Below are 22,603 nucleotides of genomic sequence, written 5' to 3' on the forward strand. Positions count from 1 at the left end.
TTTTCAAGTCATCTATTGTGTTACAGGGCATCATGCATGAGACCAAGCCCATTTTCACTGCCCAGTTCCACCCAGAAGCCAATCCTGGACCTGTTGACACGGAGGTATATTAAATGTTAATGGTATTATAGCACAGTTTAAACAAGTTTCAGATAATAGTATGTTTTCTATATATCATCTACTGGAAGATGAATACTTTTAAAATAGAACTTGTTTATTAGTTACCATATATACTCGAGTATAAGCCTAGTTTTTCAGTACAAAAAAATGTGCTGAAAACCCAAACTCGGCTTATACTTGAGTTAAAAAATATATAGGTTTTACCAGGTTTTTGTGGTAAAATTAGGGGCTTCGGCTTATACTTTGGTCGGCTTATACTCCAGTATATATACGGTACTTTAAAGATTCCTACTCATCATGTTTTTACTGATATTTTCAGTTCCTGTTTGATGTCTTCCTGTCAATGATAAAGAAGGGTAAAGGCACAACCCTGGCATCGGTGATGCCCAAACCTGCTCTTGAGTCCAAGAGGATTGAGGTAAGAAAAACACTTCTGAATATATCAGTCAGAAATAATAAGTATTAGTAAAATCATTACATGCCTGAATTATCTTCAATTTTCATTTAAACTTTTATGAATTGTGACCGGGGCGCCATTACTAGAAATCACATTTCAATCTATTCTAAATGAAAGACTTCTTAATTAACTGCAGTGTCTCAGTGTGAGCAGGAAAGCACATTTTAATGTCATGCTGTTTTTTTTTTTTTGCATTTTCTGATTTGTAGGTATCTAAAGTTCTTATCTTGGGTTCCGGAGGTCTCTCCATTGGACAAGCTGGAGAATTTGATTATTCTGGCTCCCAGGCTGTCAAAGCTATGAAAGTAAGGAATCTGTAATTTTGCTTATTTTTACATCAAAGAGGGTAGGGTAGTCCTGCTGACATGTCTGTTTTCGTAAACAAATGTTTCCCATAATTTAGTTGTTTTGTAGCAACTCTGTCATGTTTATCCAAGTACTGAATTAATCCATAAAATGTAGTTTTCTATATGTGCTGTAATTGTAATATTCCACATTACCCTTAATATTATCTCATATGATCTACAGGAAGAAAATGTAAAAACAGTCCTCATGAACCCCAACATCGCCTCTGTCCAGACTAATGAGGTTGGCATCAAGCAGGCAGACACAGTCTACTTCTTACCTATCACACCACAATTTGTCACTGAAGTTATTAAGACAGAACGTCCAGATGGTATCATCCTGGGTATGGGTGGGCAAACTGCCCTGAACTGCGGTGAGTATGCCTGCTTAAGATTTAGTACTCTTGATTTTGGTTTATTTTTCTATTGATCATGTTGTAATGCTATCTTGAGACATGTAACTACCTTCAGTGGTAGAGGTCAGGTAGTCCCTGCCAGTCACAGGGGGACATGTATCACTCCTGTTGCTTTCTTTTTCTTTTTCTTTTTTTGTGCAACTTTTTGTAAACTGAATTTATTTTTGTAGCCCAGATGTTTGTTCAACTTGTGAGACTTTTGGGCTCTGAAATTGTCCCATTCTTGCACCTAATAAGTCCCAAAACAGAGCATGCTTGACCCAGACTTACTTGTGGGAGAGATAATGACCTATGACAGTACATAGATAGGAACACAAATTTATTATTTCTCTCTTACCAGGCGTGGAGCTCTTCAAACGTGGAGTGCTTAAGGAGTATGGAGTACGTGTTTTGGGAACTTCAGTGGAATCCATCATGTTTACAGAAGACAGGCAGCTTTTCTCTGACAAACTCAATGAGATTAATGAACCAATCGCCCCAAGCTTTGCTGTAGAATCGGTAAGATGGTGTCAGTCTTTAATATCAGTAAAATCTCTGAGCTAATAGCAGCTCGTCAGGGGGGTGGGTGGGGGGTGGGGGGGATTTATCACTTTTTTGGTTTCTTCTACTACTTTTTGAGACTTTTTCATCTCAGTTGAGACATATTAGTCTGTGGTGAAACTTCTTTGTCTCAGCTGAGACTCTTATGTTGAGAGTTGAGACAAAAAAATCTTAAGAAGTAGTAGAATAAACCAAAGTGGTGGTTAACTAAAGTTTTTCATGGGTGGCCAACCACTTAAAGTATTTCTAATTTTCAGAAGAATGTCTATAAGGTACAGGTTAGAAAGGCTCTGTTCATGTCTGCATCAATCTTTTTATAATATACTGTTTAATAACAAATCCGTCAGGTTACCTTGTAGTGCTCATCGTTTGGCCCTATTTGCAGCATTACTGTTTCCATTAAATGCCACAGAATCTTGTATATCAAAAAAAAAAACCCAAGCACCAGCTCGCCGATCATTCACTGTGGATCTTCAATAAGTCCACAGAAAGTTCAAGGCAGGAAAATTCACAGGAACAAAAAGTATACAAGAAGTATTCAGGATCTCACTCTTGAGGTTCCTGGATCAAGATTAAGACCCTTGGCCGAGCCACGTTGATCGCTGTAAGGGTGCGTTTCCTGTTTTTATGCTTAGTCGCCATAAAGTGGATTATCAAGGAATGAATTGTTGGATTTTTCCTTTTGGTCCTGAGAGTTTTTTTATGTAGGATTTTTATTAGAGATAAGTGGACTCCAACTTTAGGTTCAGGTGTGTGTCCCCTGGCCAATCTCAGCCATGGCTATTGGGTAGGGTCGGCAATTTGCCAGATAAGCTGCATGGCCGCCAATCCAGTAATATGTCTGGTTTGAGCGGGACATACTCGAACTTAAAAAGCATTCCTTCTCATCTCTACTTCTTATGAACTCTGAGTGACATCTTTTTAAAACTTATTATTTTTATGTATATATTTGGAGATTGCAAATTAAATTAATTTAGACTCCATTCTCAAGTGTGGCCATAGGAGAGTAATATGCCCAAGACCCAAATTAATAAGAAAAAAACAAACTAAAAAATAGAGACACATGAAACAATGAAGTTTTTTATGGATTGATTATGATCCCTGATTTTGTTATAGTGAAATTTTATTTAATGTATTTTTAAAGAAAATAAACTTTTTTCAATAGAAATAAGTGGTTAAACCCATTATCAGCACTAGATGGTTTTTATGGGCTAAACACCAAAACATGCTTTGGATATTTGAAAAAATAAAGTTGCTATTTTGCCACTACCTAATGAAGTGATACTTTTGAGACCAATTGGCCACAAAAGTAATTTACCTTTAAGGAAAGCAATTTTTAGTATGGCGCTGGCGCATTTGATGCCCAATACATGGTGTCATGGAGAGCAATATGACCAATTATTATCTGACTCCTTCCCCACGGAAGAAGAAATACCTCTATGTAAACTTATGGCGTTATGTAAAATTTATTTTATAATTCCATAACTCTTCAAAAGTGTATGTATGTACTATATTTTAGTAACATCATAAAAATTAACAAAATAAAATTTGTGCTTTCAGGTGAATGATGCTTTGGATTCAGCTGACAAAATTGGCTACCCTGTTATGATTCGATCTGCTTATGCTTTAGGCGGTCTGGGGTCAGGTCTTTGTCCTGATAAGGAAACACTTACAGACCTAGCAACAAAGGTAAGAGAGTAGACTCCTCAGGGCAGGGGGAAATTAGCTGACAAGTGTTCCATTCAAAGCTACAGAATATATTGAGTACTCACTGTACTGACTTAATGGACCTATGTACTGCAGCGGACTGCAGATGTTCAAAGTCAAACCATTGTTGAAAGAGAAGAATGAAATAGAATAGGATAAAGCATTTTTAGGATGATACAATCGAACTCTCTGAAAAACACGTTCAAGTAAAAAGAAGTTTCGCAATACAAAAAAAAATGAATTTATTGTATGAATTTTGAAGGTTGATCTATAACTCCTGATGATGTGCCTTCCATTCACAGAACGCTTTCATAATTGGGCTTTAGATTGCACCAAATGTAATTGCTGGTAGGAGCACAAATAATGAATAACATGCTTTTTGCTAATATTTTCAACTCTATTGATCTATTAGAAGGTTAAGAAAACTCTTTCAGCATTAATAATGTGGGTTTTTTATTATACTGATTCATTGGGGCTGCTCATATGTATACTAGTCGTTTCTCCTTTTTAATTAATGTGGTATTTAGAGAATTTGACGCTTTTTAAAAAAAGCTAAATCTGGTAGGGGGGCACATGGAGATTTGCCAAAATATGTGAAAAAAAATTCAACTTTCAAATCTGGAATTGGGTGATAACTAAGGGAACATGGCAGAAAACTGTTGTATTCTTACAGTTTTTACTTGTTTTTCTTTTAAGGCCTTGGCAATGACAAACCAAATTTTGGTAGAACGTTCAGTTGTGGGCTGGAAGGAGATTGAGTATGAGGTGGTAAGAGATGCGGCAGATAACTGTGTCACCGTCTGCAATATGGAGAATGTGGATGCTATGGGAGTGCACACAGGTAATATTGTACTCAAAGAATGGCCTAAAATATATGAATACCCCTAAAATAAGGGGTATTACAAGTAAAAAGTGATGATGCATTGCTAGGATATGCCATCAATTTGGTGAAGGTCTAATCGCAAGGCTCTACCATTCATCTAATGTGATGAAATATACAAAATTATTTCCAGTGCTTAGTAGAGCACCTATAAATAGGTGGGAATACACATTTCTTTTATAGTGTTCTGACAGCAGAGGAAAAGAAGACCAATATGATTATTATGTAACTAGAGCATGCCGAGTGTTCCCGGCCTTGCTGGTAAACTCTCCACCATGCTTCTTCTTTGACCTCGAATAAAGCCCACCTTAGGCACCCTTACCATATGCTGCATTGAAATTGGATGCACATGCTTCAGGTCGGGATCAATATTTACCCAAAATACAGTGACACTGCCTAAGGTTTACAATATAGACCAAGAAGAAGCGTCCTCAAGACACTGTATAATCTAGCAGGATCCCTTTAAATAATCTACATTGAAATTCTTTAACCAGAGCTCCATGCCCTTAAAGGACAGTCCTACATAATTTTATTCACATGTACACATGATTTATATCATCTCTGTTCACGGATGTTTATGGGTACACTGGCCTTATTATGTTGGATAGCATCTTCAATTCAAAGTGAAGTACCATTTCTCCTGCTATATGTAGATCCCACACTTAGGAATAATGTAATTGAAGGTTTTCAGAAATTTCTTACTTTGCTAAATCCTCAATAACTGAGACTTCTTTTTTCCACAACAGGGGACTCAATTGTTGTAGCTCCTGTTCAGACTCTGTCTAATGAAGAGTGTCAGATGTTGAGGGCCGTGTCTATCAAAGTTGTACGACACTTGGGCATTGTTGGTGAATGTAATATCCAATTTGCATTGCATCCTACATCACTGGAGTACGTCATCATTGAAGTCAATGCTCGACTCTCCCGTAGCTCTGCCTTAGCTTCTAAAGCCACTGGGTAAGAGTCCATTTGAAAATAATTATATAACTACATATAATAATGCCAATTTTTTCTTACACTATGTTATAAATCCACCTATTATAGGTACCCACTAGCCTTTATTGCTGCCAAAATTGCCTTGGGTATACCTTTACCACAAATTAGGAATGTTGTCTCTGGTAAAACCACCGCTTGTTTTGAGCCCAGTCTGGACTATATGGTGACTAAGATCCCCCGCTGGGATTTGGACCGTTTCCATGGTGCCTCCGGATTAATTGGCAGCTCCATGAAAAGTGTGGGAGAGGTAGGTCTAGGATAAGAAGTAAGTTTATATTATAAATTGATATTTTCTACATTATATAATACATCCTTTGAAAGGATAGGATTAATAATAAACCAATTCCATTAATATTGTATATGGCATGTAAGGGCTTTGTAAAAACGGCGTTGTATGGGATGAAAAACAACTACACTCACCATTTGAATTGCCCATTTCTACTGCACCACTATTTCTATGACCACTGGCGGCTGCACATACACACATGACCGCAGCACTCTGTCCCTGTCCTCAGGATATACAGTAGTGTGTATAGTACATCATCAAAAAGTCTAGAGCTTGGCTGCTGCAGTGATGTACAAATTCTCTGAAGCTTTGATGTAGGGATTAACTTTAAGTTCTTGGCACATGCTAAAATTTCCATGTCAAATATGTTGAATTCATTTGAACATATTGATAGGAACATACACTGGACTGCATGTTTCATTGTAGGTCATGGCTATTGGCCGCACATTTGAAGAAAGTTTCCAGAAAGCACTACGAATGTGTCATCCCTCAGTCGATGGCTTCACCTCACATCTTCCAATGAACAAATCATGGGCAGCCGACGTCAACCTGAGGAAAGAGATGGCGGAGCCCACTAGCACTCGCGTCTACAGCATGGCCAAGGTAATACAAGAGGGATATAATTAAGAGCACTATTAATTGAAAATGTGTATGTTATGAACATGGATATTGAAACATGATATGATGTATGTTAGGCTCTGGAGTCAGGAATTCCTATCGATGAAATCCACAATCTAACAGCCATTGACAAGTGGTTCCTGTACAAGATGCAGGGAATTCTGAACATGGAGAAAGCCCTTAGAAACAGCAAGAGGTAGGATGACTTCATTGTTTTATGGCATGTTAATCATACAGTCTATATAAAAAAAAGTTCCCACTTCTGTTTTATCTGGAATTGTATCATCCTAAACAAGGCAGAAGAGAAATTTACCATTCACATTGTCCAATGCCTTTCAAGCGGGGATAAATGAAACCATTACCATTTCACCAGAATGAATTAATGCAAATGCTCTTTTTGTAGAAAAATTAGCCCCTGAGCTAAGAATGGGTAATCCTTTGGAGCATAAGGCACAATACAGTAAATACAGAATGTAGTCTGTTTAAATATATCACTTATATATGATTGCCTTTCAAAAAGATAGTAGTCAAACCTCAACCACACATTGCAGACAGCTGCAGACAAAAGCAAACTTCTTCTATACAGGTGTCTTCTTGTCTCGTATGAGTGCTGTATGTGCAATGAATGGGAGAGGGAAAAAAAACGCTGCCAGTGACATAAAGCAGAACTGTGAATAATGTTTCCCACAAGTAAATCCACTAAAAACTGCACAGTGCACCTACACAATGTATATGGTGACTTTCCTGACAGCTTCCATCACATGGAGGAGCAGGGGACATGTACAGAGCACATACAGGATGTATATGGTGACTAGCCTGGCAGCTTCCATCACATGGAGGAGAAGGGAACATGTAACAAGTGGTAGAAATCATAAGTACATTAAGTCTATAGCCTGTGCTGTGTGAGCACTAAGGGTTAATAGCTTCTCTGCATAAAGATTATACCGCTGATGGCAAGGTGGGGGGGGGGGGAGCAGCATGAGGTGCAAAGAGAGACAGAAAAAGTTCTGTAGATTCACAGACTAGAATAGAGGGACTGATAGGGAACAGGGGAGATCTTGTACCTCACTATTCTGTTGAGGAGACACCTGTATCCACAGTCCTGTACACACTCAGCCCTGCTACATACACAGAGAGAGCACTGTCAAATGACCTCCTCCTCTGTGAGCAGGGAGCAGCAGCCCCTCCCCTCTTGTGAGACCGTAGATTTGCTTATCAGACGGATTGACAGGGCTTGTCAGCATAGGCAGAGGAAGTAGCTTCTTCAGATAATCTGAGGGGGATAGCAAAGAAACTACTGAATGTAGGTAACAAAGGTAATAGGCGAAGTTGTTCTACATACCAAGAGCAATTGATTTGTGGGAAAAAAAATTTAAGTTGTTCTTTAATCTGAGAACAAAAGGATAGGATATCTGGAATCTTGTCTTTTCTAATGGGGATCATACACATCGGATTGTCAACCACGACTTTAGGGGTTTGGCCAATTCACATCTAATATGTTCTGGAAGCTTTAAATATTTTATGTAGACAAATCCACAAGTGTTATTATTTAGTGACGGCCAAACCAGCTGTGTATAGACAATTCTCTCAAAGCTAGCCATAATTAGCTTAATGTGACGCCAAGTAAGAAATTGTGTTTTAAGCCCACAAAATTGTTCATACAACAGATGAGAGAGGACTAGACTGTTCGACTGAAAACAAGGCTAGAATATGTTAGAAGTAAGGCACACCTCCAAAATTCTAATGCTGTTAAAATATGTTTTTCTTGTATTGGGTACAATAAGCAGATGCAGGAACAGGTGGCACGCTCTTTAGAATTGGTGCTAGTAGACAAAACCGCCTCCACTGATTTACTGCAAAAGCACAAATAATTCACTTAACCTCATCAGTGCTTGGCAGAGCGGAAGATTAATACTGGCCAGTATGATAAAAATGAGATAAGCAGGCAGCGCCGCCACAAAGCTGCACAAGTAGTGGAGTGCCCAGTATTCCAGGTAACATTTAAATGCATTTACATAAAAAAGCATCCACAGTTATTGCTCTCATTCCAGAAATCAGATATGATAAATCCCACCTACTCAAGACCAATGCTATAATGTGTCTAGAGCGAATGATGTTGTGGCATGCGATTTTTTTAGTGGTTATTGCTTATGTAACTCAAGAAAACAATACAAACAGTCCCCAGGTTACATGCAAGATAGGTTCTGTAGGTTTGTTCTTAAATTGAGTTTGTATGTAAGTCGGAACCGTATACTTTATTATTGTAACCCCAGACAAAATTTTTTTTGTCTCTGTGACAATTGGATTTTAAAAATGTTAAATTGTCATAAGAACCAGGATTAATAATAAATCTTGATTACAGGCACCATTGATAACTGTTATAGCTGATTATTGTAGCCTAGGACTAAAGCACAGTAAATTACCAAAATCCAGAGGTCCGTTTGTAACTAGGGGTCCTTTGTAAGTCAGGTGTTCTTAACTAGGGGACCGCCTGTATATGTTACAATATGCCAATGGATGGGGCAAGAGAAAATTATTGTAAATAACCCGAAGTGAGACAACTTATCATGAATGCATGTTATAAATAATATTGGGACACAATCTGAATTGCACTGATACCATAAAAAGTAACTGTATAAGGAAGCTCCCAAGTTGGCTTCATGGATCTATAAATGGGATCATCATAAACGGCCATTATTTGGACCAAGGCATACAGTATGTGTCCAGAGTTTAATTTATAGTTGCATCAAGGGTCACCTAAAATCTTTGTTCCTCCTGTGTTGCTACCATGGGTCCAGTTAATGGGGAGGGGGGTTAAGTAATTGATTCTGTCCCAGCAGCCAAGACAGTGACTCAACTATTAATGAATTATGCTCTTTAAATACTAGTACAGGCGGTCCCCTACTTAAGAACACCTGACTTACATACGACCCCTAGGTACAAACGGACCTCTGGATATTGGTAATTTGCTGTACTTTTGTCCTAGGCTACAATAAACAGCTGTAACAGATATCACAGGTGTCTGTAATGAAGCTTTATTGTTAATCCTGGTTCTAATGACAACCCAACATTTTTAAAATCCCACAAAGTCACAGAGACCAAAAAAGTTCTGGCTGGGATTACAATGATAAAATATACAGTTCCGTCTTACATACAAATTCAACTTAAGAACAAACCTACAAACCCTATCTTGTATGTAACCCGGGGACTGCCTGTAAATTCTATAGCAGTCAGTAGCTGGTCATAACATGTGCCGTTTTGTGTGGCAGCTCAAGGCTGCAAGGCAGCCCATGGCCACCAGGTTGGTACTGCTCCATAGGGATGATAAAGAGAGGGTCACTTAGCCCTGAAATCAGTAGTGGATTATAATATAGGCAGATTGGGCGGTAGCCCGAGACCCAAGCCTTCTAGGGGGCTCATGACTACCTACCAAATTTTATACTGAGAAGGACTTTCAGCCATGAAATCCTCGTACATCTGTGCCTGCTCTTAATACATATGCACAAAGGAGCCATTTCAGGAACTTTCTAGGAGGCAGAATGAATGCATCCTCCATTCCCCAAGAAGCTTAATTCTAGTACCATATGAAGGAAGTGAATCCAGACTTGTAGGTGCTATAATATTTATACAGCCCAGGAGCAATGGCATAAATGCTATTGACACAAATACAAGAGCTATTCTAGGACCTTCAAAGGTCCTTCAGCTGAAAGCCAGCAGAAGAAAATTCCTCTCCATTCCCAAGAAGTTTGGATCTAACACTATATAGGTAGTAAATTTCAAAAATCCTCCCCTGGTGCCAGTGGAGCCTTTAGGCACCCTGTAGGCATCCAAAATCTGGTACTGCTGATATCTGAACAACTCAGTCTACAACAAACAGATGCAAATCACCCCCCCCCCCCTGAAATCTTGCAGTACAGTATAGCAGATTGTGTCATTGTAGTCTATGCAGTTAAAAAATAAGATTCTTTTTTATAGTCCCAAAATTGTGGTTTATAATAACCCAAACTGCAAACTTCACAGCCGTGCGAAGGTTAATAACATTGCGGAGTAGAATTCAGGGTTATACCCTTAACCACCTAGTCTGGAGTACATTGTCTTTTATTATATAAGTCCGAAAAAAACAATATGAGAGCTTGTACATTGTTCTCCCTTTATATCCCTCCAGCTCTGCATTTTCCCCTTCTTCCTCCATTTAAGGTGATGATAATTTGTTCGTAAATCTGAGGGTGTCTTTTACTGTCCATATAAAAAGCAGAGGAATAGATAGCAGTAAATCTGTTCCCCTGGCTGTATATTATCCTTAGCGGTTTGCTGACTCCCTTTGACCTTTCTCAGTTTATGAGGTTTTGCTGAGCTTCCCTTGTTGCTTTTGCTGGTATCATGAGTTCTTGATGGATTGTTACAGTCTTTATCAGTCCACAAGGGGGCAGTACAGACTCAGATAACAATATACACTCCAACATTTGGATTTGGAAAGAGAAAAATTGAAATGGGACCTTTATTTTATTAATTGTAATCAATTACCTGGTTAATCCAATTATTTTAAATATGTCTTTCTTCTGTATATTCCTCTTTGTAGAATAGACATGACAATAGATAATGTACAGTAGCGAGGATTTTCTATACTGTACTTCCAGCATTATTTTATTGCCATTTTCCAACTATTTTATTTCATAGTATTCAAAAACACCATCAATAAATCTCTTACATACAAATCGCAGTAAGCTGGAAGACCTGAGGGTCTGTCACTAAGGGTGTAGATGGTCACTTGTTGACTACACTTCACTATGGGGGAAGAAAACATGAAAAAGGAGTACTGGGCTGGAGGGCTCTCTCCAAAATCTACGTGCAAGGAAATATAAATTTATTGCCATGGCATTCATCTCTATCTTTAGTCCTGAGAATGCAGATAGTGTTGAAGTTGGGTCTAACAATCGGCCCCCAGCTGCCATAGGGCCCAGTAGAGCTACAATATTTCCACTATGGTTAAATTGGCCCCAATCTGTTCCAAATAGATGGTGATTTTTTTTTTGTAGAAATGTATCATAAACTTCCTTCAAGGCAGTACGCACCTAGAATCCCCACTTCTTCCACTACTTAATATCAGCAGTGCCATGAAGTGTGACATAAAAAATATACTATATACCAGCTACAGCCTTGAAAATAAGATGTAACACCATCATTAGCCATTGAGTTATTGCTCGTTTAGCAGATTATAAGCAGACAGTAAATCTCAGACTACCGTTCCTGAGAACACAGCACCTGCTACATTATACTTTCCATATACTTCAGTTCTCCTGACCCCTCTTATACATATGCACACTGCAGGTTTGGGGTAAAGGGAGCAATTGCCAGACATCTTATCTGAGAACAGGAGGATTGGACATGTTGAAATCCAACGACCCTAGGCTTCTTTCACTGACATGGTGACTCTTGTTGGCCTTGTATGCAAGGTATCTACTGGCATATACTTGACTTGCATGAAAGATATCTAAATACACACTCACAAAATGAGTGAGCCATTGAAATACAGATGTCAAGGAGGGAGTCAGGAGGACTCCCTACACATTATATAGATGGCCCAAATCAGCAAACACATGTGCAGGGGCATAACTACAGGGGTAGATCTGCTATGGGGCCCACATTGTCAGGGGCCCCAGCATCTGGGGTATTTCGAGAGTATATGCTGTGTTTCTCTATATGGTATTGTATGCATGTGTGTTTATAGTCTATATGTTTATATGATATATGTATATGTGGTGTTCATACGCTGGGTATGTATATAAGTATATAAATGTGTGTAATTGTAACTTACATGTGTGAGTACATACATATGTATATTTTTTAAGGTGGAAGGGCAGACTTCTGAATGGGGTCCTGTCTCTCCTAGTTACACTCCTGCACACATGGAATGTGTCTGCTATCTCTCCTTGTATGGACTGATTCATTTTTACATGGATCTGTAGCCAAATTAAATAAATCGGCTCCTCTATACCTTTGATCTGATGATTTCCATCCACAGCCTAGCCATTTACAAGCCTTAATTGAGCCATAATTGTGTAGACTAAACTCAGTCTACACACGTTCCACAATATCAAAGATTGTTTCTTGTAGCATGCAGAGATGTCTCAGCATAAGATGTATAATTGATTCATTTCTGAGTATTTAAGGCTGGGCATAACATGTCTTTAGTGATGTTTGTTTAAAGCTGAAGGAAGTCTCAGTTGGATGTTGCCAGACGTACGTTGTATCATGGCCTGTGTACCCTTTTTGGATGATTAGCCATGTCACAAATCCAGGCGATGAAAAGGACAAGGAGGCGTAAGGGACACTGAATTGTGTCTGGGTGATTGGGATGCGTCACGCATACGTCCAGTGCCTCCCTTTCGTTCCCTCTGCTCCTTCTGACAGGTGAAAACTTACTCATTAAGAGGAATTTTATTCATCCTCCTTTTATCATGTATTATTGAACACGGCATGTAAGGAGTGCAGGAACTTTCAAAGGATGAAATTTTTGCGCAAACATCAAGCATTCTTGAAATAAATGCATAGAAGAAGCTTCCTTGCTGTAAAAATAGTGAAATTACCCTTTTATATAAAATCTAGAATATTCAATATATACTAGTTCATACTTAGATTTGAATTCATCTATAGATTGATGGTATGGAATGTCATCTGAAGGATTGATTTATGTTTGGCTTTAGTGAATCTGTGCCAGAAGAGACCTTACGTCGTGCCAAACAAATTGGGTTCTCCGACCGGTATATTGGAAAGTGTCTGGGACTGACTGAAGCTCAAACCAGAGAGCTGAGACAAAACAAGAATGTCAAGCCATGGGTCAAGCAGGTAAGTCTCTTTTCTAGAGACTTGGTAGCCACATGTGCAGAGGAACAAACACCATGGTATACACAGAGGGACACATTTAATTATCAGGTCACTTAAGTTCACTAAAAGTGCTATTTCCATGTATTATGCAGCGTGCGGCGATTCACTAAGATTGTGCGCCTGAAATCATGAATGTGTCGCTTCCCCTCACAGGTTCGATAGAGTTCACCATCTATTTTGTGGTGCCTCTCTAACATAGGGCGTGCAACACAATTTGAAAGTTAAATATGGCGCTCAGTCAGAATCAGTCAGACTGGAAGCCAGCGCAGCTGCGCCACAAAAAGGGTCACGTGTGGCACAATCACAGCACACAGACTTCTTAAATACCTGTGCAAGCCGTTTTAGCCATGAAGAACGTGAACATGAGGAACGCACTTAGTAAATGTGCCCAATTTTATGGATATAAGGGCTGAAAGTTATCCATCTGGTGTCCCCACATTGCATATATATTACTATATATCTAGAAGACAATAGCAAAGGACAGGGGTTTATTTTCTGTCAGGACAAATAATTTGGTACATTGAGGCCCAACTATCAGAAAAAATTTTTGGAACATTGTAACACTCCATACACATTGGGGCAAATTTACTTACCCGGTCCATTCGCGATCCAGCAGCGTGTTCTCTGTGCTGGATTCGGGTCCGGACGGGATTTATTAAGGCAGTTCCTCCGCTGTCCACCAGATGTCGCTGCTGCTCTGAAGAGCATCGGAACGCACTGGAATACACCGAGCCGGGCCGAGTGAAGGTAAGTGCAATTTTCGCAACACATTTTTTAAAAAAATGCGGTGGTTTTTCCTAATCCGTCGGGTTTAGGTTCGGCCACGCCCCCCCATTTCCGTCGTGCATGCCAGCGCTGATGCGCCACAATCCGTTCGCGTGCGCCAAAATCCCGGGGCAATTCAGGGGAAATCGGCGCTAATCGGAAATATTCGGGTAACACGTCGGGAAAATGCGAATTGGGCCCTTAGTAAATGACCCCCACTAGGTCGCCATTTATCTAATGACAAGCTAAGCTACAATTGCCCTGAAGGACATCACTAAAAACAAAAATAAATGCCTTACATTTTCACCCCTATGAAGACAGATTACATTAACACAATATTTACACACTGGAATTGAATAGGAAAAAATTAGATGCGGCCAAGAATTTCAATGATCTTCAAGCATATATTAAAATGCAAGAGAAGCAGATTTCATCATATTACAAGAAGCATGGCACCACGGTCATACTTTGAAGCTAGTGCTTGTCACATCAAGAAAAGAAACAAAGATTTTTTTATATATTATTTTTTAATATCTCGAAAACTGTCAATACAGCTTCATGACAGCCGTAAAACACGAGGCTTCAGAAACTCAGCAATTAATCAGAAGGAACAACCATGTCCTTTATTTTGTAGACATTAGCCTTCCTGAGATATGTACAAGACATGGATTCTATGGGATCAGACAGCTATCAATGATGATTCCTTAACCCATGGAATAGTGAAATAGACTCTTTTACCCAAAAACACAATCATTTTTATATTTTTTTGCAAAAACTGAAAACGAAGCAATGAAGCTTTTAAGTATTTGATTATAGAACAAATTGTGATAAGGTTTATGATATTCTGATCTTAAAACTTTATAATAATGACACAAGCATATACATCAGGAATATTTAGTGCAGTTCTCAAGTATTTAGTGATTTTGTTATCTGTCATTCAGATTTAGAGATATGAAAGGTTAAGTTTCCGACCAAATTTTACCAAAGGAATGGAGAATACCCTTTAAAGAACGGCCCCTCGTCCATAACTTGCTGGGGTATTCAGATATAATTTTCCCTTTCTTCTCTGAAATAAAAGGATGTCCTGGGACTTTTCACTCTTCCTGTATATAGTAGCATGAAAAATCAGGCCTTTAGGTATTAAAGGAAACCTACCACTTGAAGTGGCAGGTTTCCGATGGCAATACCGGGCACCAGCTCAGGGTGAGCTGGTGCCGGAGCTTATTTTAGTTAGTGTTTTAAACCGCGGTATCGCGGTTTAAAACACTTTTTAAACTTTATAGCCGGTGCAGGCAGGAACGCGCTGGGCGCTTACCGTGCGCGCGGCTACATAGGAAGTGAATGAGAGCCGCGCGCATGATAAGCGCCGAGCGCGTACCTCCATGCGCCGGCTATAAAGTTTAAAAAGTGTTTTAAACCGCGATACCGCGGTTTAAAACACTAACTAAAATAAGCTCTGGCACCAGCTCACCCTGAGCTGGTGCTCGGTATTGCCATCGGAAACCTGCCACTTCAAGTGGTAGGTTTCCTTTAAACAATATGACAATTTCTGAAAATTCATTCCCCTGAACTAGACGCAGTTATAGTGGTCTCCATGTCCACTCAACCAGCCAATTTTTTCCTGTTTGATCATGACATTGATTAAATTTCAGAACTCGAGATTTCTATGGTTCCAATTCTCTAATAGTTTAAACCAATTGGATCTCAATTGAACAAAAGCCCAAAAGCCGAGTCTCCCCATTGGCTTGGATGATATTACTATTCCAATCTTGATATTTTTATATCATCTGACAGATTAACCTTCTTTATGTCAGGCAATTTCATTTTCCATTTTCATCATTCCTTATTTCACCCACAAAGCAATTTCCACGCGGCTCTTTGAGAGCTCCCATTGAAACGGTGGCGTTCCGCTGAAGTGGCAATTAAACAGTATATAAAAACCTGTAATCACGAAACATCAGGAGCTGACCTGGTTTAAACGTGCAGCATCTGGCTCGAAAAAACTAGCCTCGCAGCCATCTCCCGAGGTGCTAACATTGTTTTATGGGCTAATACTTTACTTTAAGTGCCCCATCATTACCAAAGTCATTCTGCATTCACGGCCGGCTCCTCTATTTTAATGAAGTTACTTGGTATGCACCGTCGTAACACGGATGCATTTGTACACTTGATCCCGTCATTTGCTATGAGGTAATAGAATCCTGGTTGGAGCTAATTAATGCTGCACCCTTTAACTGCTGGATGTTTAGTCGAAGATCATGTGATAAAGTCTGTCACTCCCTAGAAGTGCTCATATTACAGAATTCGATTACATGCAGTTCCTTAACAAGTAATTTACTTTATAAAAGGGATAATTTTATTATCTTCAGCATTAATAATAGTAGTAACACGTTCCATAGTCATGGTCTTTTCAGTAGTGACCCTGGAGGCCATGAACGTATAAATAACAGCCTCATATTGTTACATAAACTCCAAAGAATTCTATTAAAATCATCCTGAATAGTACCGTGTCTACAATACAGTATATGGATGTTGTAAATGCGTTTTGTGTTGTCCTGTTCATTGCTTCAGTATTTCTATTTAAATGGGCTCAATAAAATAGAAGTTTGTGTTCAAATGTTTGTAGAAGGTAAAAATGGCACCGAGGGAAGTTTTATATTAATGTCATATAAAGCATTGTAGCTGTATTGCACTAAGTAGGGTGAAAGTCAGGGGTATATGTATAGAGGGTGCTGAGGTAGCATCTGCTATCAGCCTTGATTTCTAAGGTGGTTCACAGGCTGGTCTGCCATGTAAGAAGATATCAGTTTCTTATCTGACACAAGTTAGGCTGGGGCCCTGTTATAAATATTGCAATGGAACCCTAGAGCTTAACCGCTCATGTTAATGACTCGTGATGGAATAGTTCATTTTGGGGGCATTAAATAACATCAACCACGAGGAGCAAGGATTGTAAACCCAGCACACTGACATACTGGTGTTGCCCCCTCTGGCAGGATCTTTTTTAAGCTTTCTATATCCTTGTTTTTAAGAAAAAAAGGCTTTAAAATTATGCAAATGAGCCTGATGGGTTCCGGGCTCCATAGGTGTTAATTGAGCCTGGGGAATTTTTTAATAATCCCCCCTTTTATCTAGAACTGGTGTAAAAATAAAGAAAATCATAAACTATAGTAGGTATATATATTGAAATATAAAAATGATTAATAGCACCAAAATGTTGGAATTTCACTTTTTGCCATTTAGGAACACATAAAAAATTACATTTGATCAAAACATTGTACAGTCTCCAAAGTCATTGTGGCCGCAATGAAAACTCCGCTTGTCTTGCAAAAAAAGACATCATACACAACTCAGTCCACTGACCTATGAAAAGGGTATTTGCCTTTAGAATATGGCAAAGCAAGGAAATGAGTTTTTTAAAAAAAAGGTTTTAATTTAAAAAAAAAACTATTTAAATGTAATAAAAATGTGGTCATTTGTGCAGCTTTAATTTTTTTAGCTAAAAATGAAAATGACATGTGATATTTATGTTGTTTAGCTGTTTCTGTAAGTCCCATTGATTTTTACTGGGGACCTGCAGTTACGGCTTCCAACCACTAAACAGAGCATGGAGTTGTATCCTTGCAGCTGCGTGCATTGTAATTTCCCAGGTAGTAACAGCTGTAGTAGTATCATCGTGAGGTGTGGATGTCAGCAATTGAAGGCCTACGCTGAGTATAGACTAATAATCAAAATTCATGGAGAAATCATTTAATACATTTTTGGGGTTCAACAGGTCGGAGAATCTATGTGAACAAATAAATTACTATAATATTACAGTATTTATTTCCATAGTAATGAAATTGTATCTTTTTTCATTCTACAGATTGATACTTTGGCTGCTGAATATCCTGCTATAACAAACTACCTCTATCTCACCTACAATGGACAGGTACGATGAGGGGTTTAATACTTTGACTTTAACTTGATTTTTCTAAATATTTCATATCAATTCATGTTGTGCTATTAAATGGGTATTCCCATCTGGGCATTTACATTTCATTTCACTCATTTGCCATATGTAATCATTTCTTCAATTGGATTTCATTAAAAAAATGTTCCTGTGTGAAGATAATTTCTCATAAATGTAGTCATGTTGTCCCTTAGAAACGAGATGGCTTCCTCAGATACGACCACCTCACACTTTGGCAGCGGTGGCCAGACATGCACTATTGGGCCCTGCCTGACCTCCTGAATTCAGCAATCATTACCACAGGACGGCTGTAGGACATGCAGTAACTCCCGGACATTTCCTATACAAAAACCCTTTGTATCTTTGTGCAATCCCTCCAGCAGAGGTGGCCGTATCCAAGGAGTCAGTCTGGTTTCTAAGGGACCATATCACTACATTTTTGAGAAATTCTCTTCACCCAGGTGCATTTTTTTTAATAACATCTAATTGAAGAAATGTATATATATGGCAGATTAATGAAACAGAATGTGAATGCCCAGACGACAATACTCCTTTAAGTTGTGTTATAATCTGCTACAGAATTCTACTACAAAAATAAAACTACTGGTAATCCATATGAGTCCACTGAAGGGAAGACTAGACCATGACAACAAAGTATTATTGACCCAAAATGTTCTTTTTTGTGCATTACCTTAAAGAGGACCTGTCACCCTCAAAAAAGGCACAAGGAGCGGCTTACTAAAGTAAGCAGCTCCTAGTGCTACACCAGTCTCTGCAGTTTTACAATTCTAGCGTTATCAGAAACCTCTGATAACGCTAACAAACACTGCTGCGCTGTAAACTGGAAACGCCGGACCGCTCTCAAAGGGGTCCAGCATATTCATGAGGGGGCGGTCCAGGAAAGAGGCAGCGCCTCCATAGGTCAGCGATGACTTCCACACGTCATGCAGCAGTCACCACCCCTAATCCCACCCCGTTCCAGAGTACAACGCAGCAGTGTTTGTAAGCGTTGTAAGGTTTCTTATAATGCTAGCAGTGTAACACTGCTGGGACTCTTGTAGCACTAGTGCCGTTTTTGAGGATGACAGGTCCTCTTTAAAACAACCAATTTACATGTATTTATTATATCTATTATTGTATATATATATATATATATATATATATGTGAATTGCCGTAACAAATAGGTTGAAAACTTGTAGATCTCTACAACCTTTTGTTAAAAACGTGCATTAATAATTAGCACATTTTTGAGGACACATTAGACTTCTGGGTTGACTATTTATAAGAAATACAATTAGAAGTTTGACATTTCTTGCTAGAGTTACCACATACCTTTCAATACTGCTTTTTATGATCCATATTTCTGTGCTATGGTTAATGCCTCTTCTCCTCTCTTTCGCAGGAGCATGACATAAAGTTTGATGACCATGGGATGATGGTTCTAGGCTGTGGCCCGTATCATATAGGTACTATCTGTTATCCGCTTATATCTGTAATAAACAGTTAATAAATAACGCAAGTAGGTAAATGTGGCTAAAGCAATCTGTTTTGTAAGTAAAGTATTAATATCACTAACAACTAACATATGGATTCCACACTTAGTATTACAAGTTCCTCAGCCATTATTGCATTGCTTCCTGTTTGGCTTTTACATTTGAAGACGTTCTTTTACTGCTTATTCATTATGTAGAGTCCTCCTGCTATCATGACTTGACTTGTTGCATTATTGATCGTTATTACCAGAAATGTAGCTTGAAATATTTAAAAAAACTAAATTTAACATGCAATGTTACACCACAGGTTCTGTATTACTGCTTCTTATAATGCTAATCCTTACAGGAAATCTACCATCAAAATTAAGTATGATAAACCAGGGGCAATTACTCATAGATCCAGACCCTCTGACTGTGGCAATCTTCTTATATTTGTTACCCATGGGCTCCTTCCTTATAAAATCAACTTTTAAAATTATGAGTCAGAAGGGCTCTGGAGGTTATGTTTTTGCTTCACAGACTGTTATATCGTCTTCCGTCCACCTCTGCTCCCTCAGCACTTCCTCCCTCTGCCTGCTAATCTCACTGTAGTAGAGGAAGTTTAAGTACACAGGGGGGAAGTGCTCCTGCACACTGTAAAAGACTTTGAATATGCAGCATGGAAGGGCTTTGGTAATGCACCCCCGTAGCCCTTATGACTTATTAGCCTGAAGGTTGGAGGTCATGGATAACAAATAAGATTACCACAGTGCCTAGATCTATGAGTTAGTGTCCCTGGTTTATCATGATGGATTTTGATTGTAGATTTCCCTTAATCCAGATTTTTAGCCTTGAATAGCTCCAAAAAATTCTGATTTATTTTGAGTTTCATGTAGATGATGTAAATCAGAAATTCCCCTGCAAAAAAAATATTGTTCCCGAATATAATATAGTAACTTAGGCCTTGTGCTCACGCTCGTGTGTGCATTGCTGCATTGCTTGTGGCCCATCTGACACCAACGCTGTCCATGTATCGAGACTGCTGGTGCCACAAAGACAGGCAGGAATAGGATGGCATTGCAGACAGATGGTAGGCATCAGGCTCTCACTGCACTGTAAATGTGCCCAAGGAAAGGCAGAGGGGCTGTGCCTTAGCACATCGTATGCTTGGGGCCTAAATGCTAGTTGTCAAATCAGGGTATTTAAGTTCCACCTATACACCCCCTCTTACTACCCTTTTAAGTAAATACAAAATCTATTCCTGAAAATGTCGATATCAACAATGCGATACTACACTCTCAACTCTCTTGTTTTCTATAAATCTACCCGGGCCAACAAATTGGGATGGTTTGCCGAATGAAGGGAACCCTTCTTAAATATGAGATGGGTTAGGGATGAGTGTTTTCTTTTCTATTTTTGTATATTACAAAAACATAAAAACGTAAAGAACTACTATATAAATTTCCAGTCGCATGAAAAAGACAATCCTGCTAAGGCTGACACACTGGTTCATCCCCTATGCATAGGTTTACATATAATCCAAATAGGGAAAAGAGAAAGAAACTTCAAGACACCCCTCTTGGAGGCTTATAAAAAAGATTGGGCATGTTCAAATCTACCAACCCAATCCTTCCGTGCTTGTACATTTGCAATTGTGTAAAAATCAGGACATTCCCATATGTATTAGAGACTTGGCTATTTTTCCCTATAGCGGGGGTATCTTCCAGCATTAATACAACATGAATGGCCTTGTGCTCTCAGCTATGAATGTGTAGGAAATCAGTGTAACGGAAAAAAGATGACATACTTGAGCCCTGAGGTCTGCAGCATGTCAGTGGTAACTAGCAAATTAATAAACTAAATTCTAATGAATACTATTTTACATAATAAAATATCTGCTGCCCTCGATGTAGGTTAAAAAGAAATACATTATAATGTAAGAGATTAGAAGTTTCCAGGCAAAAAAAAAAAAAAATGTCATTAACTTTTAATAAGTGAGATAGCTCTCATACCAGACTAATCTCTGCTTGCTGACAAAAGAGTTTTAACCTTACTGATTCATGAACAGCTTCGCTCCTTGGGTTCTATTTCCCATTTATTCTGGTAATTGTCTAGGGCTCCTCCACCTTTAATGAGACACATTTTCGGTGCTGGTGAGATACAGTTATGAATAGACATCTGGCTAAACACACCATCTCTGCGTGCACAGGTGGTGGAAGCATTTGTGCAGGTTAACCCCTTCTGAATTTTTTCAAAAACATAGTATATTTAAAGTGTTAATAATTTTGTTGATGAGTCAATGGTATAAAACAAAGGTTTTTTTGACCCAGTGCAAATCACAACATCATCAGTTAAACGTGCTGTCCGGCTAATAATATTTGTTAAAAAAAATGGTCAGAATTGGATAAAGTTTTTTTAATTTTTTTCTTTAAATTTTGCTACCCCAGTTCTATTTCTTCCCCATCTTCTCACCAATCTATACTTCCTGGTCCTTCTTGACAAACAGGAAATGGCTGTTCATTGGCTGAGGGGGGTCAATGCTTTGACCAATCAATAGCTGAATTGTAATTTTTTTTCAGTCAAGAGGATTAGCATGGAAGAAGGAGGGGCATCAAGTATTATTAAGCCATTTTAACACTTTCAAATAAAAATCTACCAGCCAGACAACCCTTATATACCAGAAATGTTGTTAAAGAACTACAAGAATTTAGTGATTCTATTGAAGTAATAGCATGATATAGATGTTTTATACAAGGTTGGTTTTTTTAATGGTTTTGGTAACCAGCATTGTGCTAAATGGGTCCAATAAGAAATTGGATCTTCTAAACAAATGAGAGCTAAAGGTGGACACATCTATCATCATTATTATTATTATTACTATTACTATTTTACCATAATTTTTAGAGCAAAATTTGATTATGCTGCAAAATCAATAAGGGATGCACATACATTACATTAAGACAAGTGAGGACCAAGAGGGCTCACAATCTATATGGTAGGGTTGTTGAAGACATAAGGAGAGGGAGCTCTGCGCCAACAATCAATCATAGTGACTTTAGTCAGTCATGTTTTTTAATAAGCATGAATGCTTTCCTCCAAAAACAGCACCACACCTGACCAGTAAAGCCCACTACTTTTAGAGAGCCTATGAGTGGCATAGATAT

At 38.7% G+C, this 22,603-nt stretch overlaps 1 protein-coding gene across 1 annotated transcript in view; it reads left to right on the forward strand.

Annotated features, from left to right (window-relative positions):
* The window catches only part of CPS1 (carbamoyl-phosphate synthase 1), a 54,262-nt gene that overhangs the window by 11,039 nt on the left and 20,620 nt on the right, over window positions 1-22,603 (forward strand). The window contains exons 11-24 of the mRNA XM_072121349.1: window positions 27-104; window positions 440-538; window positions 787-882; window positions 1,106-1,295; window positions 1,678-1,835; window positions 3,438-3,566; window positions 4,281-4,425; window positions 5,211-5,421; window positions 5,509-5,707; window positions 6,173-6,349; window positions 6,442-6,560; window positions 13,069-13,210; window positions 17,880-17,945; window positions 19,370-19,433. Of these exons, the coding sequence (XP_071977450.1) occupies window positions 27-104; window positions 440-538; window positions 787-882; window positions 1,106-1,295; window positions 1,678-1,835; window positions 3,438-3,566; window positions 4,281-4,425; window positions 5,211-5,421; window positions 5,509-5,707; window positions 6,173-6,349; window positions 6,442-6,560; window positions 13,069-13,210; window positions 17,880-17,945; window positions 19,370-19,433 (1,873 nt within the window). The remainder of the gene's footprint in view (window positions 1-26; window positions 105-439; window positions 539-786; window positions 883-1,105; window positions 1,296-1,677; window positions 1,836-3,437; window positions 3,567-4,280; window positions 4,426-5,210; window positions 5,422-5,508; window positions 5,708-6,172; window positions 6,350-6,441; window positions 6,561-13,068; window positions 13,211-17,879; window positions 17,946-19,369; window positions 19,434-22,603) is intronic.

This window comes from Engystomops pustulosus, chromosome 8 (assembly GCF_040894005.1).
Source record: "Engystomops pustulosus chromosome 8, aEngPut4.maternal, whole genome shotgun sequence".
Taxonomy (NCBI): domain Eukaryota; kingdom Metazoa; phylum Chordata; class Amphibia; order Anura; family Leptodactylidae; genus Engystomops; species Engystomops pustulosus.